At 37.5% G+C, this 27,108-nt stretch overlaps 1 protein-coding gene across 1 annotated transcript in view; it reads right to left on the bottom strand.

Annotated features, from left to right (window-relative positions):
- The window catches only part of spri (Src homology 2 domain-containing protein sprint), a 168,895-nt gene that overhangs the window by 49,991 nt on the left and 91,796 nt on the right, over window positions 1–27,108 (bottom strand). The window contains exons 4-15 of the mRNA XM_019040616.2: window positions 15,683–15,870; window positions 14,272–14,534; window positions 13,571–13,723; window positions 12,950–13,075; window positions 12,219–12,412; window positions 10,696–10,885; window positions 9,530–9,873; window positions 8,448–8,666; window positions 7,735–7,921; window positions 7,187–7,322; window positions 6,055–6,259; window positions 5,163–5,286 (exon numbers count right to left, since the gene is read on the bottom strand). Coding sequence (XP_018896161.2) covers window positions 5,163–5,286; window positions 6,055–6,259; window positions 7,187–7,322; window positions 7,735–7,921; window positions 8,448–8,666; window positions 9,530–9,873; window positions 10,696–10,885; window positions 12,219–12,412; window positions 12,950–13,075; window positions 13,571–13,723; window positions 14,272–14,534; window positions 15,683–15,870 — 2,329 coding nt within the window. The remainder of the gene's footprint in view (window positions 1–5,162; window positions 5,287–6,054; window positions 6,260–7,186; window positions 7,323–7,734; window positions 7,922–8,447; window positions 8,667–9,529; window positions 9,874–10,695; window positions 10,886–12,218; window positions 12,413–12,949; window positions 13,076–13,570; window positions 13,724–14,271; window positions 14,535–15,682; window positions 15,871–27,108) is intronic.

The raw sequence follows: 27,108 nt of genomic DNA, 5'->3' as shown, positions 1-27,108 counted from the left end.
AATGAAATGAGACAATGAGTGACAGGTTAAAGGAAGGAAATGTCTGGAAAAATGAACATACAAAATATGTATGATTGCGGTAGTTTAAAATTTCTGTTTCTTATTTATTTTTTTTTTTTCAACGGAAACTTAACTTTCTTTTTAGCATTTTTAAGGGACACAGGACACTTTTTCACTCTGGATGGACAGTAAAAAAATCACTCCAACTTTCACAAAATAACAGCGAAACTGCAGTTTGCAAACAAGTTTTAAAAATAAATTTTTCTCTTGTAAGAAACCGAGCTAACTTCTCTTCGGTGTCAATATTGATATGCTATTTTTCAAATGAATTAGTTGGATTAGGTATACGATTTTTCAAAGCATCATGTAGGTATTTAAGTTCTAGCCTTATAACACGTATTTTTAATGGTTCTTTCTTCACGTTATTGGGGATAAAATTAATGCTCCATTTTTAAATTTAGAAGAAAATTATAATTTTATCAAAAAATAAAAAAATGGAATAATTTGGTAAAAATAGAAAAATCACTGGACTAGATTTGAAAGAAATATCTTAAGGAGAAATGCACCTAAGACTGCTGCATAAACCACTCAAAACCTGGTCTTTGCATGCTATCTCGGAAGTGAGCCAGTAAGAGGGTGCCTACATTTTCACTTTAAAGTGCTCAATTGGTGAAAACAGAGATAAGTGCTGCATGACATGCAATAATCTCATGACGAATACCACTTGAAATCGTATCCAGGGTTCTCAGTAGACATCTTCGTAAACAGTTTAAATAAATTGCTGTTTTAATCCATTCATCCAAAAAGCTATCGCTTCTGAGTATAATCCTCAGTTTTTACACCTACCTACTGTTCCCGCTTTTTGGCACTATCTTTCTAACGTTATCTGTTCAAATTTATGTACAGAGGATTACAGTTTCCGTCTGGGTCACGCAAAACAAGATAATACAGGTTTCAGTAGAATGAGAGGAAAATTTGAAGAATATGGGAGTTATTAATAATCGTTACGTAGGATTATAACAATGACAGGTAGGTCATGAAACCTAGAAAATTATCTTGAAGCTTAATCCAGTGTTTGACTGAAGCATTTAGGACTGAATGAAGGAGAGGACGATTTAGAAAAGGTTTGAAATCCAGATTGAGCAAAAGATATGTTAAAAATTAGAAAACAGGAGAAAAAGGTTTGTAATAAAAATGTATAGGTAATCAACAAGAATTATGTTTTTTCACCTTGGTGTCTTTTTACAATAATTTTGGACTCAGTCTGTGGTGTTTCACTTCATGGTTAAAATTCAATTTAACATTTTTTTCATTCTTGCTTAGGATTTGAAAACTGAAATATCATTGGGAGGTTTTGTGCTCGTAGGGCAGGATTCATGGGAGGTCAGGGAACCGAAAACTCCAAAGGCCTCTTCCTTCACATTATCACCTATTTACAGCACTGGTATTAGAGGAAAAATTAAAAGGGGTATGACTAACAGTAATTACATAGACGATATGAAGAGATAGTTTCTCATGAGGAATAATGCTTTAGCTCATTTGAATTGATTAGATATGACCCAAAAGAAAATGTTATTTTGAACGAGAAAAAATAGATAAGTGAACAAAATATTAGTGATTAAAAACACCTAATGTCATGAACTTAATTGAATAGGATTCTCATACATGAATTATTCTGTTTAATTAAAGAGGCAAGGGTCAAACCAAATTCAGCGACTGAAAGAAATTTTTTACATGAAATTTTTGGATGTGAACCGAGTAATCAGTGAATGAATTTTGGTCGCCAAGAACTTTTGATTTTTTACTTCAAAATATTCAGAAAGAAGGGAGAAAATAATTCAAAGCTACCGGCACAAAACAAAAAAAATAATTAAGAGGAGAAAAAGATCCCTAATTTTAATTTAAATAATTTTTAGAATTTTTTTCTTTTCAGAGGTAAACACGTAGCTACATAATAAAACTATAATAACTCTTCTAATATAAAATCAATTGACTGAACAAAAACTTTAGCTCATTCAATCTTGAACATAGAAATCACATTTTGAAAACTTGAGAGAAATATTCAACAAAAAAATGAGTCGCCCTCAACACCATCCAACAATATTAGGTATATATCAATTGCTTTTACTGAGTGAAGTGGAAAATCTAAGAGGTGGGTATGTGAATTTTTAAATTCCCTAAAAATTCAGAATTACAAGGAAAATGAGTATGAAGGGGAGCCTTGATGTTTATCAGAGGCAGCTATAGAGGGATATGTATGTGACTCAAATCTGTCCTCGGACAGTTGAGAACTTTTTTGGAAGGTGGTTTTAGCATATATCTATCAAGGATCCATTAAAATAGGTACAAATTTTTGGGCAGCTCAAAAAAAATTCCCATACAGTTACGAATATACACTCAAAAAATTAAATGGATCCAAATTTTTTCTTTTGATAATGTCAGTGTTAAATCTTATTATTTTCATGGACTTGAAATTGTAATTACATCTCTTTCAAACATTTGTTCTATTGACTGAAGTTTTACTCTATTTTTATTTAAGAAAAGAAGTATTGATGCTTGTGATAGATGATTTCATGTCTTTTGAAGCAACTCATAATTATGAATTTTCAGCAATTTAGAAGATTGAGAAGCACTTTAGAAGAGAGACTCGTTTCTGTCTTAAAGGCTTTTTTATGAAGATGAAGAACTACTCAAATAGATGGGTTCGAATATATGAATTCAGACATCTTCGACCTTTAGAGCAGTTTGCTATGAATGAGCCATCGTTTTTCCCTTCCTTATTTTAAGTACAGACAATTTTTAAAGAACATTTGATCAGATGAAAGAAAATTTTTAACAGATTAAAAATATGGATAAAAATTTTTCAAAAAATGGAATAACTCTTTGACATGGGGAAACCCATGCTAAAGAGTACGAAGAAATATCTTCGTCTCATGATTCAAGTGTGAAGCGCTTCATGCTGAGGATTTTATTATTTCCTCCCATCCCTGTTCCTTGTTCATCAACTATTTCCCAATACTAAAACCGAGTGCTGCCCTCTCTTAAAAAAAAAAAAAAAAAAAACCAAGACCGGTACAAGGTACTTTTTAAAGGATAAATTTAGGCAAATATTCTCATGCGGCTTGTACTAAAAAAAAAAAGTTAACTCTTACCAGTTGACTGCCTTCTATGCGAGCGATGTTTCCTTTCACCCCTATCCTTCCTGTCCTTCCTGTCCTTATTTCTGTGGTGCCTCCTCCTTTTCTTTTCATCTTCTTGCATTGCGCGCCCCAGACACCAATCATTGAGGCCCCCGCGCCTCTCTGGGATACCAAACTCAAGTCCCACGCAAAAATACATAGCGACAAAACTTTACAACGCGTGAAAAAATCCTACATCAATGCCCATTCTACGCGGCCACAACACCACCTTAACCCTCCTTGCACCCAGCATTCGACAAGCTCAGACAATGAAGAAGAGCTTGACCAAAACGAAACGGGAGATGCTGAGGTCCATTAATAGGGGGACCATCAAGGAGGAGGGGAATGCACGGTTAAGAGATCGGAAGAGTCCCATGCTACACTACGCTCGAAAGCAACATCACTGTAAAAACCTCCCGAGCAAACAATACTCTTATAACAAGAGATAAGAGTGCAGAAAGAAAGGTGGGAAGGCAGGATTGCCAAGTCAATGTTCCTTCCTGCCTTAAATCAGAGTAAGCAAAAATCTTAGCCCAAATCTTGGGTACAGAGTCGTTACTACTTTAATTATTTTACTGTGCACACAAGATAAAGGATTTTTCTTTAATGAATACTAAGCTACTTCTACTTTTAATCAAAATGACTTGACATCAATGTAAAAAAGGGGGAGTAGCTGTTCTTTAATCGACTTGAAGCAATAACACACCTCTTGCTAGTGAAAAAATTAACTACATATGTACGGACATATTACGTACATAATTAGATATGAGACAAATTTAATCAATATCTCTCCATTTTTATCTCCTTCTCTCTTTGAAAATAACTCGTGTCCCTCTAATGGCACATGAATGAAGTGAAAGAGAAACTCATCTGGTTTGCACTTATTATCAAAGATTTTTCTTTGTGCAAAAACATCACTTTCATGTCCATAGTTCAAGAGACAACCTTTTATGGGCATAAAGACGTAACCTCTCGAAGTAGGGATAGATTGCGCAAGATTGCGTTAACTGCTTAAGGCAAGATTTTGAATTTAAGTTGTGAATTAAGTTAAAAATTCTCTGAATGGTAAAAAAAATTCCTGCATGTGAAGAATACATCTGTTCATATTTCTGTCCGTGAAAGAAGTAGCACTTTTGTGGAAGGGAAAATCGTTGAACTCCACCCTGACAAAATTGCTCTGTACTTCTGTTGTGTTTCTGAAGAGTTAAGTCAGCTATTTTACCGATTTGTTAAGTCATAAAAATTATGGTTCAAACTGAACAAATTGAGAAAAATGGAATTGTTGCTTTCTCTTGGTGGAGAGAGCAATTGGGTAGCTATCCCCTCTCACCTCCTCCGAAAAAAAATTCCTATTTCTACCCAGCAGCATTATGAATGTTAATGCTCTGGCCAAAGATGAAAGCTCACCACGACAAGTTTGCTGGGAGGCAAAAAAAATTCTTAAACCTACCCCGAAATTTACAACATGGAAAAACCCTGGAGTACCTGGAATACAAGTTGATTCCAAAACTGACCTACATACATTACTGCACTGGGTGAATAGAACCTAGTCTACGCACAACTTTTGAGCTTTGACCCTTGTCTCCTTTCCTTCTTGACCAGAGATAAGAAATAAAATAGACGAGATACCTACGTAGAGTAAGTTAAAATTAGACAATATAGTAAAATAATGCATAATTGGTTTCAATGCCTGGGAGACTGATAGTGGGTGGACATTGTCAACGATAAGCAGTGACGAAAGCACTGTGAGACATTCAATCCGAATCAAAAGAAACCACAGATCCAATAAGAGTTGAGTTGTCAATCAATTGAAAATCACCTCTTGTGTTGCTTTATGTGAGTGTAGTATGGAGGAAAAATTCACGAGGAAAGAGGTTACAACTCCATAGAAAAAGCTATGAGAGGCGAGATAAAAAAATAAAAGTTTCCATTTTACTTAGAATAGATTCAGACTCAAGACAGAGGAGGAAAAAGGGTACTCACATAGGAGAGGATCTAGCCGTTCCTTGAAACTCTTATTCCTAGAAATAGTGTTGGCATTATTCTGAGCACCTTTCTGCAATAAATTTTCCCATCTTGAACTGTCCCATGGCTCAGAGAAAATAGTCTGAAATTAAAGAATACAAAATTTAGACAACAATTTGACAGGAACATACATTTCCTTTGACTTTTATTTCATTTATTGCTTATGAATGGGACTTGTTTTCCTATCCCCTCACTTTCGGAGAAAAGTTATCATAACCAGAATTACAATTAATTTCCCCAACTTTTAAGTGATAGAAAGTAAAATAAAAAATATACTTGCTTACAAAAAAAAAAAAAAAAAAAAAAAATCTGTGAAAAAATGCTAGGTTGAAAGAAAGTAATTAATTTTAAATATCTTGCCCTCAGTAAGTCTAAGCTTAAATTTGTTGATTCTATCAATTTTGCAAAACTTATCCATAAAAATCGTGCAAGAGGATTTTCTTCTTGGTAAACTTTTAGGTATATATTTTTTACCAACATTCTCTGCCAAGTTGATTGTGGTGACCAGGTTTGTTGTTGTTTTTTCTCGTAAAAACAGTCATAAGGACCAGTTTTTTCATAATATTTTTTGATAGTGCTGCCGAGGAGACTTAAGAACACTATTTGCAGGTCTATAACAGGTACTATTAAAATGGCCACCCTACATCAATATCTAGTGACAGTTATGTACAGCCATTTCCTTTGATCGTTTTTTCTTGGATCCTAATGTAAACACAAGTTAAGAAATTTATTCTTGCAAAAAATTGAATAGCAGCAAGAGCCTAATCGCCTTGTAATGTTGAGAGTTTATTGAGAGACAATTATAAGGAGGCTACGGCTAGGAGATCAAATTACTGCCAATAGAACTTACTTGTGCATCATCATTATCACTAATTTGAGATTGATTAGAAGAACCGTTGGGTTGCTGTCCATTGATACATCCGACAACGTTATCATATGCCGATACACGCAAGTTGACACTTTCAAAAGAATCCTGCGGTCGAATGGGAGACGTGATACTTCTTAAGGATGACTGGCCAGACTTACACTGGGATAGAACCCGCAGTTCTGGAAACCTAAAAGCAGATTAAATCAAGAATAAAAGTTGTGTGATGAGAGGGATTGAAGATTTTCTCTAAATTGCAGATCCGCTTGCCATTTCTTAATCAACGTAACAAGGATTATACTGAGGTATTTGATACATGATGCATCTAGATTATGATGAAATATACTGATGAATTAGTTTGACTTTGATGATTTCCAGAATGTATTTACTTCGGGTAATGTGTTGAAAGAAAGTTCAACATTTCAAAAATAAAATCATGTGCAGCATAAGAAAGGGTATTAAGACTTAGGAGGGTTTTGAATCACTAAAAAAAAGTGTGATAAAGATCTAATAACATATGATACGATGTGATAAATCAAAATTGAAATGATATTGCTTGATGTTGAACGACTTGAAATGATTCTCAAAAAAATTTTGATTCTGAAACGATCCCCTTACAACATTGTGATTTTACAGACACTCATTGCAGAGGATTTAGGTCACTCATTCATTATACCTTTTCATCGTTCTGATGCTTAATTTTTTCGAGTTTTCCTTGTTTTGTCCCAAGAGTTGATCAGCGGCGACCAAAGATGGCTCAAGGATCGCATTCTAGTGCTATGCTTTGCAACACAGATGTAAGATGACAGTATTTTTTCATTGTCTATCAACAAGGTGATCCAAGAAGTGAAAATACACTTCTCGTACAGAGAGCTATGTACAAACATATCCAAAATTTTGTTACTTTGTTTGTAATGGTTGTAGATAAACCAACAAGTGGAGAACTCCTCCATCCAACAGTACTGAGAATTCAATTTCAAACGCTACTTCCGTTATATTTTCTCAACTGCATTACATTTGTTTTTGGAGCGAAAAACTTGAAAAAAAAAGTAAAAAATGTTAATGATTATGACAATCTAAAGATAAAGGCTTCCCTACAGTTGCCAAGAAGTATTACCTTTGAGCAATAATTTCTTGGAAAGTTAGGCCTTGGGGACTAGGACTTAACGCTTCCTCTTCTTTTGGCACTTGATCTACAGGTGGGAACTTTGCCTCCTTTGCTTCATCTTTTTCTGCTGCCTCATCGTCATTACCTGAAAAAATACAAAAAGCAAATGATAGGTTTGTAAGAGAGGTAATCGACTGCGAAATTGTATTTTTCCCCACTTGAACCCATGGAATAAGTTTAGAAAAAGTATCATGACATCTAATTCAGTGGGCGTAGTTTAAAACCATTGTTATTTTTTTTTAATTAACCTGGAAGGCCCTGACAGAAATATGTAATGGAACAATGAACATTCATAAATAATTAAGCTGGAGGAAACGTCATCTCAATATGGTGAAAGAACATCAACTTTAATGGCTGCAACGAGGGGCAGAATATAATGGAATAAAATCTAAAATTGGTCAAAACGAGTCTGATTACAGAAGAGAAGTAATTTTTTTTTAAATTAGTGGGCCTTTGAGACTTTTGTAGATATGAGATGTTAAATTTATCAAACTTACCGATAAATTCCCAGCTGGAGTCCACAGTCCAGGAAGTATCTCCCATTTTTTTCTTTGCAGCTGGTCCAGACAGAACCCTAGGCGGCTGTACTGGTTTTGGTTTTGCTCTATCGCAGTTGGCGCCCCTTCGAGAATGTCTCAGCATAGCAAGATTATCAACAGATGATGAGAGATTAGGGATTTCCTCCTGAAAAAGAAAGCACAATCCATTTTAAAATCTCACAGAGGCAGCAGATAACAAGACGCTAAATACCTGCGGGAGACTTTTTACAGCTTCAGAGCGTGTTTTAGAGAAAATACTTACAAGGCCAATGTTTGTTAAAAATCATAAAATAATACGGTGTGCAAAATTCGTAAGTTGGAAAATAACTTTAAATTTTGACACCCGTAGGGATAGAATAAATGAGTAATTGGGTACTTTCTCGGCAAAATGTCCACAGTTCTCTATGTCTTTCACTAGAGAAAATTTTCAGAATCCTTACAATATTACCTGTACAGTACATATACGTGGTTTATACTTTTTCAACACCGCATAATTTTTTGCTCTGCATCAAATGTAGTACCATAATATTTCAGTAGAACTTAAAATCTTTGGTATTCAAAATCTTCCCGTTACCTTCAGAATTTGAAATGAAAACCACTTCTAGATACATTCATACTTAAAACAAATTAAAACCTTTTTAAAAATGATTCTCTCTGGGGGCTGTATTTACCTTGGACTCAATCCTTTCCAGATTCCCTCCGGCTGCAATGACTGAAGGCCATTGGTGAAGTGCAGGAGGATCTGAGTGACGATGCTTTGATGAAGGAAGGTGATTTGAAGGGGGCCTGGGTCTCCTTCGAAGCATTGCTGCCTGCTTAATTGCGTCAGCTGGCTCCATGTAAAAGGGACTTCCCTGCTTGGGAGTTTCAGCATTAGTCTGATCTGGTGTCTGAAAAAATAAGGGACTTGATTATCAAACTGCCATGGATAAAATTACCAACATTTCAAATAAAACGATTATGGATGCGTAATTATTTATAATTGCAACTCTTGAGCTATATTTCAAGTGACCTAAAATTAAGAATACATCTCTATACTCTCCCATAAGAATTACATGCTGAGTGAGCATGATGTCGAGAGTCGTAACTTTTTCGATCTGTCAATCAGTTGATTATCAGTTGAAAATCCCTGATAATCTGGGGAGTATTTCCTGATGACAACCTGCAGTTTCCTTCGACAACCTCCATTACTCTGAAGATAAATTACACTCCACTCTACAACTTAGAGCAAAAATATTGATCCTCTTCCTTTCTTGGCTCACCAATTGGTGTACATTAAAATTTTTAGGTGAATGAATATATCAGGAAAGCCTGCACATGAACTTGATTAAAATTTAAAAAAGTTAGAACAACTGACATGCAAGTCAAAATCTTTAATTGGACACTTTCATCATGCAGGACAGGCTGATGATATCCATCTTGCACGGACAAGACGCATCCGATTTTAAAAATTTTGACAGGCAAGTGAGTGTTTTCAACTTTTTTAAATATTAATTCACATTTTTAATTACAATAGAATTCCTGTTTTTTGGATAGACTTTTTGAGTGGAATTTCCATGATTCTGATGTTCTGTGGCTCAGTACATCATTCAAGAGGTCATCAGTAAATTGAGTCTTAAAAGTAAAACCGTGATTACACAATTTAGTTTCACATTACTTCTATAGCAAATCTTGATTATTGTTCAATTTAATCGATTTGATTCCTTGCTTTTGAGTGACACCATGTTCTCATTTTTTAAAGATAGGTACTTACAGCTGCTTCTTCGCTAACAGGCGTTTGTGGCTCCTTGGTGACCGGGGAGCTAACAGGCGAGGAGGCTGCAGAGGAGGTATTGATGACAAGGCCCAGCTTATTTCGTGTTAAGCTGCCTGAAATCACATCTTGAGTATTTCCTATGATGTCAGGAGGAGGCGAAATAAGTTTCTGATCCAACACTGGTGTTGGTTCACTCATCGGCGTGAACGGTCCAGATTTGATCGGTGGCATAGGTTTGAACGTAGAGAGAGCGCCTTCTTTTTCTCCCCAGATGTCTTCATAGTCGCTAGACTTGTCCGCAACTGAGCTACGGTAATAAACTGTAGGAGATTCAAGGATGTCTGAAAAATTCAAAGTTACCAATAAGACATAAAATACACTCTGAAAAACGCGATTATTTTACTTCACAGAAAAATAAGCCAGCGGTTGGACTTTATTAACAAAATAAATTCTAGTTCCTATCATGCAAATTTTTCATCTTTCTTAATTTTGATTTCAGAAGTTTCATTCTATTTTGTTCTTAATGGATCCCAAATAATATAAGTTGATGGTGAAACAAGAAAACCCTGGAACTCAATTTTTGATGTTGCATAGTTCCTGAAAAATTGCATGTTGATGATGAGAAACTTACTGTTTTTGATTTATGATATTTTCAAAGAATTTTTTTTTTTACTCTCTAAAAAAATTCTACAATTTTATTTAAAAATTATTGATTAATTTTAAAAACAGGCAGAAATTTTGGAAAATAAAAAGTTCCTCAGTTTACAACCAAAATTTTCTATGTATTCAATAGAGGAAACGTTGCTTATAACATGCGTAAAAACTTAATTTCATTTTTATTTATTATTGTTAATAGTATGTTTAATAATATATGCTTTTCTTCAATATTGTTCGATGAAGGGTGAATGAGGAGTTAAGGATTAAATTCTATTCTTCTGGATCCAAAATCCCATAGAGTCCATGCTGAGCTCAATGAAAATGGTCTACTGGAGGAGAGGAACAAAAGATTTACCGTTTCATTCCCTGATAGAGAGTAAACGTAGGAATCAAAATAAACGCTGTTCTGCTGCACTCTATACGTTGGCGGACTAATTCAAAGTATAGGTGTTAAGAGAATGACAAATTCATGAGTAAATGAAAAGTGTGTTGCTTTTTATACAAACCTGATTCTTGATAATGTCGAGACTGCTTGTGGCGCTTGCTGCGACGATGATGATGGTGCTTTGCACCACCTGTGTCTGACATTGGAGACAGTATTTGGTTGTCTTGAGACTGCTTGTGCACTGGCTTGTGACCTAGCGTACTTTGAAGAGAATGCAGTGAAGGTAAACTTTCGCAATCAAGTGGTCCAGCCTGAAAATTAAGGATAGGCAAACAAGTTAATAATTTTAAATCTATCCAGAAAGTTTTGGTTTTTAGAGTACTCATCAATCAGTTACTAAATCAAATCAAGATACAATAGAGTTAACAAGAAACATTCTCAGAGAGCTTGATGCTTAAAATGCAAGTAAATTTATTGACTCCTACCTTTTGAACAGACACAAATTATAAAATAGAATTACTTAATTATATTGAATGGCGATATCTATAAATAGGATATCGATTAACTGCAAGGTGAAAAATTCCCTTGGCTTGGTAAAACGATCATAGTGCCACCTAAGTAGCATAGGTTGCAATTAAATAGTAAAATTTTTGCTATTTTATCGGGGTGTTGGGTGTGTTGCCTATTCACTGATTGAAGGGCTTCTCTTCTTAAGTTTATTGCAATAAAATCAAATAAGTTGAATTTTTTTTGCCTTGCAAACTGTCTACCTTTCTGACACATAAAATAAATTTTATTGATCGTTCAAGATTTAAGAGGCATTTACTGACCATATCATGTAAAAATAATGCAATTTCATAGTAAAACAGTTGCAACTTGATTGCTTTAAGTTGCGAAATTAATTTAATATTTTCGTTGTACCTATACTGGAGTACATGGGCATTAGTTACGTTCCGCCACTGAAAATTGTTATATACAGTTTGATGCTTCTTTCTAGAGAGCTACTTTTTTTGTACAGACCAAGACCACATCAATCAAGATCCCCCCAAAAAAAGTGTCTTGCATTTGACGCTCCAAAGTTCCCGCTTATATTTTAATTTCCTGGATAGGTAGTACCCAAAAAATAAAATGCATTAAATTTTTCCCCTTTTGCAAAAAATTTTCAGAGAAAAAAAGTTTAAAAGATCAAACAGAAAATACGAAGAATTTCTTCCGGTGACAATGATCAGTCAATGAATTAATACTTCTTACATTAATCATTTTATTTAGGTATTGGCAATTTTTTATACTTTGAAGATAGTAAATAATTTATTATAACTGATTAACTTCTTTAAGTAAATTGATGGTACAAAATACTGCACATAAGATCAGAAAATAATTTTACTTAAATAAACCTTCCGTGGTTATAGGAAATCCTTTTGAAAAACGCATAAAATGTTACAGGAAATATGCTATGTTCCAAACTGAAATACATACATTTCTATGTTTACCAGCAACAAATGGCTCAATGTTTAGAATTTAAAGTCCAATAATACCTGTGTTGTATTCCCGCTCATATTTATATTTCATGTCATTTCACTTTTCATGAGCTTCCTCAGATCTTTAACACTTCATTCCAAAAGCTATGTTTGACTGATAACTTACTTGCAAAGAGTGTACTTCATTGTTTGGTGATGATGCTGGTGAAGTTTGACTATTCACATTGAACGTCAAAGTTGTGGTAACACTAAAGCTTTGCTGAGTGAGGGTTGTTATTGTTGGCTTGGCCCATCTAGGCGGTGGAGGAGGTGGTGTTTTTGTACTTTGAGCTAAAAAATTATTGCTAATTGACTTGGAACCTATAACACAGAAACAGGAAAGAAAATATAATTAATTTCGAGAAGTTAGAGGGGGAATTTACATGGAGGTGTAGGAAAACACATGGATTTGTCAAGATGATAAAAAATTTTAAATTATAAGTATCTGGTATAAGTTGCTTTCGATTTAAGAATCTTTACACACCATTGAAGTGCAATCAGGTATGGTAGATAGCTAAGAGCATTAACATGATTTAAAAAGAACCATGTCCATTTTAAAAAGTTTGGGAGATGATGAAAATTGAAAGGCATTGTTTCCACAGGACGTTTTTCTGCAATGTGTCGCTCCAAGAAATTGCACTTACAAATCGGCAAAAAATACTGACCGATTCGATATCAGTCCCTGTTTGAAGAGCAACTCCAAAATTATGATCCATCAGATCATGGAGCAACTGAGGGAAGAAGAATAAACAAAATGAAATTTGTTGCGTTAGAGGCAAAGGGATATCGACAGGGCGTTTATAAATAAGTAATTTTTTGACACATGAGAAAAACAAGGATAAAAAGATAGAGACAAACCTGAAAACATACTACTGGAACACGATATGAGGTTTAGAGTATTTGGTGGAGTAGGTCGAGGAGCTCTCGATGGTAGGGGTAGGGCAATACTGTTTTGTGATGATGATACTGGAGAGGAGGCGCTTACTGAAAAAAGAAGAAAAAAATCAATTTCAGTCAGTTGAAAAGGCCAGATTAAAGAGAAAGAGAGTTACAGTCCCTAAAATTTAAGAAAATAATTAGGTTTTATTTAACATTGTGGCAACGTTAATGGATCAGATTACATCCAAATCAGTGGCCAGTGCATTCGAACACTCCTTTTTTTTTTTTAGAAAAAGAAGAAAAGTATTAGTTTGAGGGTGGGAAAGGGGTGACGGATATTGCACCTGTAGATGGTTATTACTTACTGTAACATCAATCTACTCTAAACTCCCCAAAGAAAAATAATGGATAGAGCACTTAATTTACCCTTGGATACCTAGCATGTAATTTTATCCATGAGTAAACAAAAAGTATTTGTTAACATAAGCATTCAATCATGCTGGATTTCTTCTCAAAATTTTTAAAGACATATCAAGATAAATTTTCTTCTGGCATATTACATAGTTGTACCTAAATGAGCTTGACAGTTTGAGTACATACCAGCTAACATTCTTTCAGAAGAAGGTGGAGAACCTTTGAATGTCGACATTAAACTATTTGGTTGCGACTGATCAGATAGAGGCGACAAGTTAAGTACAACTGATTCATGGTGTTGATCCAGTGTGGGGCTGCTACTCAAATGATTATTGTTGCCTGAAAAAAGGAACAGGATACGTGAGAATTTTTATACCTATGACTTAGAGGTATCTAACAGAAAAATGTGTAATTTTAATGAGTTCAGAGATTTTTACTAGTAATAGGTAAATCTTTTTGACTTAAAGTAAAACATACAGCAAAAACAGGTTAGCATTTATGTCCACTTATGAACACATAATCTCTATTTAGCTGCATTATTATCAAGAATCACACTTCACATCCAAGTTTTCGCAGAAATTTATGGAATTAATGTGTAGGTACTTAAAATTAAGAAGGAATGTATTGTTTGAATTGACTTGGCCCCCCTAAAATTCTTGATAAACTGATCATACTTTAATGTTTGACTTGGAATGACTTTAGAATACTTTTGAGAGAGATATCATCCCTCCATATTTTAATACTTTCGATGGTTGAGCAACCAGCAATTCCTTGGGAGAGTTCATATACAAGCTTCTTACGATCACTTGAGCAAGCCTATTTTTATTGGACAACATATCCATGAGATGCCTAACTTATTAACTGGTAATAAATGAAGAAATACTTACCGCTTCCGATACTGCTTAAACTACTAGAATGACTATGACTATTGGATTCGCAGCTGGTAATAGAGTGCTGCGGACCCAATTCCAAATTTGGAGGGGGACTTTTTGATGAGACAGGCTCCGGAGATGCCATAATTTCAGGTTTAGGATTTGCCATGGGATAGCGCCAGAATTCCTGACCTAGAAGAGCGAGAGAGGATAACTGCTGTCGATTTTTCGCCTCTCTGATGGTCTGTGGCAAGGTAAGTTGAACTGGTAACTCATCACTGAAAATATAAAAATATAAAAATAAAACATGATGACTAAAAGTGACAGTAGTATCTATTGAAACACAAACTTTCAGTTTCGCTGCAGTAAAGAAGAAGAGAAAAAATCCTTGCATATGAAATTTTATTTTGGAGTACTGGTGGTGGACATATATTGTTGTGAAATTCTGATTTTGGTGGACACTTCATCAGATTCTAAATTTTAATTTAAAAGATTCACATTATGATATTTTAGATGTGATTCTTTTCTGATAGAATGATAGCAATATTTGAGGTTCTTTATCGACGAAGAAAAATGAAAACTGAAAAAAGATGGGAGGTAAAAAAATAGATCCTTGCGTTTGAAAAGTTACCTGTCGCCATATCTTTAATTTTGAATTTGCATAATGACATGAATGCCAAAAAAGCCTTTGTGAAACTCAGCATCGCTAGTTCAAGATTAAGCCTCTGATGAAGGGATCCTATACCTACTAATAATAGAACTGAGGAAAGAAAAGATTCGACTAAAGTCACCTCAACCTAAATGCATCAATCATGAATCGGCCTATTGGTTAGCACAAAAATTTCTGTTGTGTAGTGCCATTTTTTGATGTGACTTAAATTTTGTCCAATCTTTTCTTTTCCCAGTTCTAATGCAGGTGCATGCATAAAACAAGAAAATTGACGGTACTATTATTTTATGATCCATTCCATGAGCTATAGATTCGAAATATTATGATGTCATCAGTGAGAAGATTATTTTGAAATATGACTCAAATTCAATTAGCTATTTTTTTAAAGGAAGGCTGCCACTGTGAATTGATACTTGATCAGGTGCTCGTCAGTCGTCAAAGATAAATCCGTCACTTCACTTCTCAGTAGGTGTGCAGTGATAAAACGCCTTCAAATCCGCTCGACGCAACAAGCGCAACGATGAATAAACGTTTGAACGCGCTGCGCTGTTGATACACCTTCTCAGAAGCCGATTTGAGTCACTGCTACAATTTTGCTGCGTTGCTGCAATGTAACTTAAAAGATATTCTGTGTGGTAAGCTACCTGAAATGGCAACTGACTTTTCAAATTCGGAAAATTGCCAACTTGGAATTGAAACTTGAACTTTCGATGACGGGAAAGAGAATTTTCGATGAAAAAAGTTGAAGGCACTGACCAGCACTGAGAGTAGTGGGCGATGAGAGCGGGTATGGATTCGAAGCGGTTGTCCGAGCTTTCAAGGCCCATCTTTCCGTCCTCGGTGGATTGGATGAGGTAGTGCTCGATGTAGGGCCCCTTGCCCGGCGGCAGCCTCACCGAAATCGCCATCGTCCCGCTTTGACTCGACTGCCGCACCACGAAGTTCTGCAACAGATCAAAACACAAATCAGACCAAACCACAAAGCACTCCGCAATTTTCAAACATGGTTACTATAGCTAAATGATACGTGATTACTTAGACTAAATTTTAAAATTTCCGTTCCTATAAATTCGATATTTCAATTGGATGTAATGAGTCGCGTTCCCTTACGAAACAACATAACTACATTTCAATGTTGCCGAACTTCCCCTTGAAAATTGCATTTTGACCAGGAGAATCTTGGGAATTCCTAACTGAAAATTTCTGTGTAATGTCTTCTAATCTCATGCAAAAATCAGACAAATTTTTGACAAAAATTGCACAGATATATTCTTGGAAAAATTCAATTATCCAAATCAATTTTGCAACCTTGGAAAGTTCAGTTTCTTCGTCCAGGAAACAACGCATCATCAAACTTTTTGGGCGAAATTTTTGAAAATTTAAAAATAAATCACGTAATTTTATGCGAGACCGTAAATTAGTCATCCTTGAAAAAAAATAAAATTAATCTATTTAGCGACGTTAAGCGACAGGAAATCTGCAACGTTTTAAACATAGATGTAATTTCATCACTGAGATTCAGTCATTCGTGCTAATCATCAATTTAAAATACCTATACATCGTCGCTTGTCTGACGGATGGCGTAAGGACACCCTGCAATGAACCCTGTCTCCATACAATTCAATGCTTTTCCGGGCTTATCTCAATATTTAGTTACACCTTTATGTCAGCCTGCAAGCGACGATATATACCTATCAAAGAATGTTGAGACCTCTCTCGAGATATATTCAAAAACATGGAATTTGGGAAAATAGGTGCAATCGCAACAGTTCTAAAGAGTTTAATTTCAATTTTCTTGAATTTCTTTGAATGCTTATTGCTTAAAAAATCTAATTTTTCAGGGAAAACAACGCCTCTACAGCCGAAGAAAAGACCGAGTGATACAAATATAATCTACAATACAACATTACCGTTAGCTATTCACTTTTTAATTTCTGTCTTAGTGGCTGAAGTAACATAGATCTTAAACCAGGGGTATCGATTCCAATTGTAGACGAGCGGGGGGAAGATAGCGAATTTAGAGAATTAAGTGGTGAAAAAAATGATGATAATTAAGTTTGAAAAATGCAATTACAGTAAGGCGAGCTGTAGAGGAGGTAGAAACGCGCTGCAAAGAAGTAAACAAGTTAAAGTCGGTGTTGATTAACACTTTAATTAAATACTTTGCCCGTTTATTTCTCCGGCAACGATGTTCCAAGTCCCATGCCTATCTGGGTATTTATAATTTGCCTGGGTCGGTTTCGTTCTTATACTGATGCTCCTTCCCCCTTTTTCATTTTAATGAACTTTCCTCGACTTAGATGTAAATACTAATCGGGTTAGAAATTGCGCTTTCCCTGCTGTATTTTTGAACATTATTTTTCATCGCGTCTGATTTTCAAATGCCGATGTTCTTGGTTGAAGCAGCTCTCTTATTTTGCCTGAGCAGCAAGTAAAGAACAGATAAAATTTGGTTAATATGTAGCGGGAAAATTGCTATTGGGAGCTCTCTATGCGCACTTTCACTTTGAAGCCAGCCAAGGCGCGCTTGGCACCCCTTCAATCTCCAAGGATACAACTATTATAACTTAAAGGAGCTGTCCTTGCGTAAGTGTTAAAATGAAGGGGTCTGACGCTTAGTGCCGCAGAAAATGGACACAGGTCGTTGACAGAGCACAGTTCTCCTTCATTTGAACGGGTACGCCAAAACAGATCAAAATAGGAGTATTCTCAAGGATGCGACTTTGCTTCACTATCTTGCGAGATTAAAAATGCACAGTAAATACTAATCTTACAGTTATCAGGTTTTATCAAATTCAAAAAGTTCCTTTTCGTGGTTTCTGAACTTTAGAGTCAATTTTTTAAAAATCTTTGAAATTATGTATACCAGAATTAGATGGAGTTATACTCAACTCCTCATTTTACTAATGAGGGCAAATTGTTAGTTCCTTTCAAAAATGGTATGAATGCAGCTGAGGTTTCCCTAGTTTTACCGAAAACTGATAATGCATGGCGCACAAAATTCCCTGATTTTCTAAAAATAGAAACATATAACGAGGACCCTCAATTTCCATGGTCCGATTTCCACACACGACATCGGAATCAAGAACATCCCTAACCCAGTGGCAGTTTTGCAAGTTGGCAACCCGTTTTTTCCTCCATTTAAACCATTAAAAAATCGATTTCATGTGAGGCAAGTTGCTGCCTCACCAAGAGTCGATTGTTTTACATACATTGAAACGGAACCAGAACAGTGTTGCGAACTTTCAAGAATCGCCACAGCCCTAACCGCGATCGAAATGATCCAACTCTCCCTGTTTTTGAGGATTCCCTGACCTCGGATTTTCCAGTTTTCCCTGCGTCGCGTCGCTAGCAATCCTGCTTGGGGGTTTCGAGGGCCAAATCTGGCACTGTGTAACCGCTGGCGGCTGAATAATACATTTAGCAGCGCTTCACGGCGACAGAGAATTGCGGTACTCGCGGAGAGGGGCCGAAGAAGGGGGGTTACAGTGCAGTGGGTAGAGATAAAAAGTAAGAGGTAAAAGGGAAAGAGACGTAAAATACGCGTTCAATTGCAGGGTATCCCAGCTCCCTCCTTCTCATTTAACCGCGGAACGCTTCTCCTCTCGTGGGTTTGTAAACACTCCGTCAAAGAGGCGGTGGTTGGGTCTAGTGGATGCTCCGAGATCAAAATTTCAATTTACATTCTTCAACTGCCTCAGCCGTAATTACAGGACGTTTTGCAAAATTTATGCAATTTGTCGCTTAAAACATTATAATCACTGCATTGCTTAAACATATTGCATGTTTCTGCGATTAGGTTTGCAATAGGGAACCAATTTTTTGGGGGGAAAAGGGAGCTATAGCTCATATCATCAACATGCTTCTCCATCTGGGTCAGTGTTATTCTACGTTCTCTAGATCATCGTACATAAAAATCAAATTCTACTATTCAGTAATTTGAAGAGGAGCTAATGACTAATTCATCCTTGTCATTTCATCTCTCGTTTTCAAAGGCTCGCTATTACAGTTACCAGAGAAAAAACATTCCACTTAAGATGTTTAAAAAACCTTACAATTTTTCTGTCAAATTCGATGTTCTTGATTCCAGAATTTCATTAGATTAAAATGCTGTGCATGGAAATTGTCTTTGCAAGTTTCACTGTGAACTAGTTAGTCTTGACGGACTAAACTTTTTCCCAGTCACCTTAATTGGGCGTTCAAGGCCCACAGATCCTTTAAAAAGTTCCTTGAGGGTCTGCCACCTGGCCGCTGCACATCTAAACCCCCAAAGGACCTTTCTTTTTTTATCAAACATCTAGTAGCTTGTAAAGATGAAAATATTGAGATTTCCTTAGATTTGTATTGGCGTGGAAATTCGAGGATAGCGTGCATATTTGTATGCACGAAGGTATAGTTGGATATTTCGCATTTTGCACATTGAACTCGCCTAAGAGTCAGAAAAGACAACTGAAAGAAAAACTTCTCGTCAAAACTTACACCTCGTGGGCACTCGTGTTCATACCTGAGAATCCAAGCAAATCGGCGGTTTTCACGATCAGAATCCGATCTGACACCGCCGCAAGTGGTGGAGCAGGGTCGCAAGACGCGAATGTGCTTCATAATTATGTAAATATTGGGTTTCCTGCAAGCTCTGAGCAGACGGCCAGACGGACTGCCAAGATCCGACACCGCCAATTTTCGCGAAATATTCGCACCGGAAAGAACTGCAGGAACAGACGGGAGTGCGAGGTGATTTAAACCCTGATTTTGATACCGTGCAGAGGCCCCGACCCGACCAAAACAAAATGCATCCTTCTGATTGGAACTCGAAAGAGACTTGGAAACAGAGAAACAGAGAGAAAAAGAGCCGGGGGTAATTTGAATTCTTCTACCTCCTGCACCGGGTTCCTTGCGATGCTCAATTAATTGTATTCCGGCATCGGTACCATTTCTTCATCGTCTTCCAGTGCAAATTGTAGTCTCACTTTACAGGAGCTTCGTTTCAATATACTGGGAGCGTTTCGTACGCATTCTGACAAAAAAGCGTAGTATCTGGCGTTCATTGATAGGTAATGTGTTTCAGAAGCTATGGATTCCGTTTTGCACTAAAAGACCTAACTTTGATCCTCATAGAAGGATGAAACATCTGACAGGCGCTCTTTGGTCGAGAAAGGTCAACAAATTTCCAAAAACACGCTTTCAATACTTTTCTTCGGTTTTTTTTGAATTTTCATCAGTTACGGTTCACTTTCTTTCGAGAATAATGGAGAAACACAAAATATTTACGGTCTGAAAAATGTTGGATAGTCTATCGCAAGTTGTGCTTTCAACGCTCTCAGTTTATACACAGTGATTGGCTCTTCCGACGAAAAGGCTCGACAAACGCCATTTGAACTACATTTTTCATTAAGGAACTACTATTTCTAACTCATTTTAGAAACAACATACACAATGGCATTACTTTCCCTGAGCAGATAGGTGCACCAATTGATGAACTAGGGATAGTGGTTCTTTATTGCAAAATTCATTCAGTACATTATGTTTTAAAAGTTTTTATGTTTTATGCTTAAATTTTTGGCAAACAGATTCGGCGAAGAACAGTCTATACGTGACAAGTTCAGCATTTTTAGCAAACAGGTTCGCCGAACGTCATTTTGTGCGCGAGACTGATAGTGCTTCCAGCGAATGGATTCAACGAACAAAACTTTTCACACATGATTAATCCGACACTCATGATGAAAAAGGTTTTTCCGTTAAATATTTCTGACTCGAATCAAAAACACCATCCGACTGCACGAGGCCACATTGGGATCTAGAGATGCGGAACAAAGGAGATGATGAGGTAAGACGGCGGAAAAACAAAGACGAGCGACGAGAGGGCATTCACTCCTGGCTCCATTCACTTCCAGGGTGGAGCTCATTACCGACGCATGAATGAGCTTGCTCGTAGCAGCAGCGCAGCGGCGGCGGCATGAATGAATGGGCATAGCAGGCGAGTACGCGGTGCCGGTGCCGGTTCGGCGAGTGAATGAAACGGAACGATCAATCAGGTTCTGGTTTCTGGTTGCGGTCGAAATCCTGCAAATTGCCGGGCCCGTGGGCCATCTCAACCCCCGTCTCCGCCGGGGCCCACCACCGCACCGGGGCCACAACTTCCGGCAATCCGTGTCGACGGATCTTACGTGATGAGGGCCGAGCTGTCATGATGCCGAAAAGAACAGTAACCAAGAGTCTTTTTTTTCAAATTTCGGGGTAGATTAAACTATGAGGCCCTGACACAATTTATTCGACTGAGGATGATTATGATGCGCTTTGGAGAAGGATTCTATAGTCGATTAGTCAATTAATAATTTCTGGATCATCCCCGAACTTCACATCACGCTGAAGAGTATCAGGCACAGAGATGCAAAATTTAATTTTGCAGGGTAGAATTTCATTCTCTATAGTTCCATTAAAGTCTGTTTCTCTAAGATTTTTAATTCTGAAAAGGTAGGGGCAAGTATCGGAGTCGCAGTCCACACTTCAGGACGGCAAAGTTATTATAAACTAGTCGTGATTAGCTCGCTTTGCGAGCTGACACGTCTAGCCGGGGAGTGCCCCTGGACCCCAGTTCTACGCTTCGCGACGAACTTGCGACTCGCTCCGCGAGCCGCCACCGCCCCGCACAGTTTTTAACATTGATGAGGAGACAACATCTATGTCTTAATCTTCTTTTTCACCAAGTTTTACAGAAATTGATGTTCTAGGAGTCCGGACCGCGTTTTCGTGCGGGGCCGCCATCTTGGATTTGGAAATGTTGAAAATCTGACCAAAAATGCGAGTTTTCCGTCAAAATACACCTCCTAATACCGAATTTCACAAAAATCGATGGATCGGAAGCCAAGATAACAACTTAGACCACGATCGCCATTTTTGATTTTTGAATTTTGAAAATCGGACCTAAAATTCTAATTTCCCGTCGAAATACACCTCCTAATACCGAGTTTCACAAAAATCGATCGATATCAGGAAGCGATGTAGCATTTTAGACCACGATCGCCATTTTTGATTATTGAATTTTGAAAATCGGACCTAAAATTCTAATTTCCCGTCGAAATACACCTCCTAATACCGAGTTTCACAAAAATCGATCGATATCAGGAAGCCGATGTAGCATTTTAGACCACGATCGCCATTTTTGATTTTTGAATTTTGAAAATCGGACCTAAAATTCTAATTTCCCGTCGAAATACACCTCCCAATACCGAGTTTCACAAAAATCGATCGATATCAGGAAGCGATGTAGCATTTTAGACCACGGCCGCCATCTTGAATTTTTGAATTTTGAAAATCTGACCAAACATTCGAGTTTCCCGTCGAAATATACCCCCGGATACCGAGTTTCACGAAAATCGATCGAACAGGAGCCGACTTAGCATTTTAGGCCACGGCCGCCATCTTGGATTTTGAGATTTTGAAAATCCGACCAAAAATTCGAGATCCCCGTCGAAAAGTACCCCGGATACCGAGTTTCACGAAAATCGATCGAACAGGAGCCGACTTAGCATTTTAGGCCACGGCCGCCATCTTGGATTTTGAAATTTTGAAAATCTGACCAAAAATTCGAGTTTCCCGTCGAAAAGTACCCCCGGATACCGAGTTTCACGAAAATCGATCGAACAGGAGCCGACTTAGCATTTATAGGCCACGGCCGCCATCTTGGATTTTGAGATTTTGAAAATCCGACCAAAAATTCGAGATCCCCGTTGAAAAATACCCCCGCTTACCAATTTCCTCAAAAATCCGTTGAAAAATACCGCCTAAAACCTTATATTTCGTCTATAAGGCAGTGACGTCACGCAACAGGATTGAACCTGTTCGGCGCGATGCGCGTAAACAACCGCGTATCTCCAATGTAATACTATATGGAGAAACAACTTTTCGCTCTTGCGGGCGTCCTAAGCAGCGGATTTGAGTGGGAATAATTTTAATCAACTCCTCATTACAATAGCTGAGCGTGTACCAATTTTAAAGGAAATCGCTTCGGCCAATTTTTATCTAGGGGGGGCATAGTGAGTGGGAACAGCAGCTTTATATAGAGTAATAATGTAAACAATCAAACAATTATTCAGGAAATTGACTTTGTCACAATGAAAATCAATAATAGTTTCATCGGCACAATACAACGTTGGAATTCAGTTACAGTGTAAGAGATACGAGAATATCGCTTTAGTTAGTGTCAAATGCAACAAACACAATACAAAATCCATTTCAACACCTGGATGCAACTATTCGAACTCTATGGATGTCCGTGTTGCATACGCACGGAGCTGAAGGCGTTTTGATTGTCCAAGCACTGATTAGCGCTTCACCCGCACACGGTGCGCGGCACCAACGGCGGGCTTTACTGCGAGTACCCAGAAGTGGCAATGTAATAGTGAAAATTACATTATGCTCTTTTCCTCCTGAAATGTGGGCCGCATCTAGTTATATTTTTGACTGGGTTGTTAAATTGAAGAGTGAGTCATTGAGAGACAGATACCCATTCAAAAACGAAGTGATGAAAAAATACGATGTTCTGTCGGTGCTTATGTCTTTCATCGTACTTCCACTACTTTCCCCTTACTTCCTTTATATTATCTGAAAAATGATATTCCATTAAAGAGAAATGAAATGGTGGATTTTCTTTAGATGTCTTTTAAGACCTACTTTTAAAAGCGATCACCGTTTAACCGTGTTTTATGTGAAAGTTTGTTTTAAAAAAATTGATTTGTGGCCAATTTAGTCCTTGTCTTGAGAAATAGCTCATAGATCAAACTATCCGTGGCTGATTTTTCGAGATAAAATAAAGACAGAAGAAGAAATAAACCCTTCTCTGGCAACGAAAACATTCGGAACGGACTGTAAAAGTCACGGGGATCAAAAGGAAGAACAAACAACCCGTAACTCTTCAGACTGCAATAAGGTAGCGAAAAGCGACAGAACGAATTAAAATGTATTCCTGGGGAAACACGTCCCTCGCCCCTAAATCAAATTACCTCGTCGTTAATCCAATTCCAGCTTAAAGGATACAAATAGCAAATCAATGCCGTTATTTACGGGCGAAAATTGGAGAGAGAGAAAGGAAAGGAGGCGGCGCCAAAAGCCCGGAGCCCGGTGAGGCTGACTTTGAACAGATATTACCGAGAGGAAGTCACTGATGTTTGCCCCCTTTTTTGAATACTAATCCGAATTCATGCTCGCGCATAAGAAATACACTCATTCCTTTCCTCCCCCACCTTGGGCGCATTTCCTTGGGTTGCCAGACTTTAAGTTCATTTCCGGCCACCCCTCTCGGCTTCTGGTGGATTGTTCTTTCAAAAGAATGCGACGCTTAGCAGGGTTAGAACCACAGACACCACAATACCTCGCACTATCTTTTCTCCAGGGTGGACGTTGTTTTCAGAAGCCAACATTAAGATTTACTGGGTGCTCAACGTGTTTTGCAATCTGCTTAGGATAAAAGACCAAGTTTGACAAACTTGCTCGATCCTACAGATCGATAAAATCTGATGTTGAAAAATTCGTGCCACAGAATATAAGTATCTAAATTTTCTGTGAATCCTAAAAAGTTCACAAAAATTGGGAAACAAATTTTTAATCTGTTTTCTTTGAGGGAAATAAACATAATCGCGCGGAGACTTTCAAACGCTGCAATGGAGATTCGCATTTTTCGCATTTGGCCATCGATTCGTGGATTACATTTTGAAATAAGGAACCAGTATCTCTGGCTCTTCCATAAAAGCACTTTTCTGCATAGGGAAACCAATTTCATATATGCTGTTCCTAAAATGAGCCAGAAATAAGGGTTCCTTACTGCAAAATGTGGTCCATATTATACTTATCACAAGGCCGATTAAATGCTCAACGTATTGCTCATACTTCATCATGGCGAAACATAGTTTTGACAGCGTTCAAAGCCGTAAGCATAGTTAACAAATACAGGGCATCAGCGGTGAAAGGGAAGGCATGGCTCAGGAATTTTTTATGGTGTATACGCGTATTTTGGAAGGCCAATCAGTGGACTCTATTTCATTTTATTTCTCTCCTGTTCCAGCGTACTAAATTCTTGCTCATGAGTTCAATTAGGTTCATCCTGTTTGACGGTTGGTTAATTTTGAAAGCTCCTCTGCTAGATCTGTCAACCAGAATCAAATACGCTTGAGAATTCATGCTAGTTTTATACATTTTCGAATTCTCCTAACTTGGATTTCCTTACCGTTCTACAAGGCTTATGAACTTATCAATTAAACGATTCTGATGAAAATGAGAAAAAATAAAACTGGCAACACTTCCATCTCCCTACTTCGTTTCCCATCCATCCCTCCCTTCAAAAGCTTCACTTCGACCGCACTTTCATAATTTCTCCCTTTGATGCGTTGGCTGCAGTGGTACTCAAGATATGTTCACCATCCCTCCCCCTCCTCGGCTCATTTTATCTTCCCACCACTGAATAATTTCTTATTTTTTTTTCTTGGCCCCAGTTTGTACCTTATCATTTGTTCCCCCATTGCAGCCTTGCTGTCGGCCTGCGGTTTGAATCTAAATTTGTAGGCAGCCAAAAAGCTGGTCCACCATTCAAATTAGTCTTATGGACTTTAACATTCGAGCCTTTTGCGTTTTTAAGGAAAGTTATTTTCGTTTACAATTGCCGTCTCTTCAAGTGCTAATTGGAGACCTGTCAGAATTACCCGCTCAAAAACATTCACGCGACATAGTTTGAGCTTTTCACCCTTACTGTGTTGAAAATTACTTAACATGAAAGTAAAAAACTAAATGTTTGAATTATCCTGTAATATGAATTTCGTGGCAAAATTAAGGTGCCATGTATCAGAGAAAACGAAAATAAGTGAAAACTTAGTCCAGTTATTTGCCAAACGTATATATTGGATGTCTCCAGTGGTTAATTTGACCTAAATGATTTGTGACGAGCGAAAAATTTGTATTTGCATTTGTATTATAAACTGCAAACGTTAATTTCTCACTTATAAGTTCATTTTGGAAATGAACAGTTGTGTTGAACGTGTTTTGCGTGAAATTTTGATGCGATAACAGTCTTTTAGAGGTCTAATTTATTCTTATCCATCGTCTCTAAAAGTCTTGATTTTTTCATTTTCTGATATTTCCCTGATTACCAAAGAAACTCCTCTGATGGAAACCCAGGATTTCCTTTCATTTTGCTCTCAGACCATCTTCGAAAAAACAACATTTTTATCTCACAGCGAAAAGGGAGAAAATGCCCGGCTTTGAGCATCAACTTCCTGACCAGTTCCCTGATTTTCCCGTATTTCTATGATTCCCTGATGATGAGTTTCCCGGTTTCTCCGGGTCCAAAATACTCCAATCTTTTCTTATGCAGCCGATTGCAAAATCAATATCCCTCACAACTTTAATGACGTGTGAGAAAGAAACTGTTCGAAGACGGGGAGGGTGCCGCAAATGGATTCAAACCTCGAATCATTCGTCTCTTTTCGGTTCGCGATGATTTCTCCTCGACTGCGTTTGTTCAGACTCGGGCGGCGCGTCGCGTCGCGAGCTTTTTCATTTGAGTGAAGAGGTCTTTAGCGGAAACCGCGTGTTAACTTACAGCGCTAACTCAGGATTCAAGGATCCCGAAGGCATGACGGCACTGAATAAATATCGGGTGGCCTCAGACGCATGCACGTCCTTCACAATCGGAGGTGGCGGGGCGCGGGGGTGAGGGGGGGGGGAGTTCCCCCTGCCTGCCCCAGTCTCAGTGGGGCGGCGAATGTCAAGCGAAAAGCTCTGCCGTCAGACGAGACCTGTCCGTTGCCAAGCCTTGAACTTTTTAGTTTCCAGTGAAATCAAAATTATGGTTTCTAGAAAGCTTTTTTGTGTCGTGTGCGTTTCGAAATATTGAGGTAAGTTCATCTGACACGTCATGGTTTCAAATGCCATCGCGTTGTGACATTTATGGCCAGACGATTTTCGAACTTTTCACGGCTATCGAGCATGAAACATACTTTCAACGAGACTAGCCTGGTCCTGGTGGAAAGTTGGAACTTTGCCGATAGAGCGCATACGTGCAGTCAGGGACGTTTAAGAGTTCCGGATTGAATTATAAGAAAATTCAAGGTTTCATAGAAATACTTTAAGACTTTCTCCTAATTTCTAACAATGAGAAACATTTGCCGATTTCTCCGGATTTTCTTAGACTTTTT

Source organism: Bemisia tabaci, chromosome 3 (assembly GCF_918797505.1).
Source record: "Bemisia tabaci chromosome 3, PGI_BMITA_v3".
In the NCBI taxonomy this organism is placed as follows: domain Eukaryota; kingdom Metazoa; phylum Arthropoda; class Insecta; order Hemiptera; family Aleyrodidae; genus Bemisia; species Bemisia tabaci.
The sequence above is the reverse complement of the archived record's forward strand: the minus strand, read 5'-3'. Positions and strand labels throughout refer to the sequence as shown.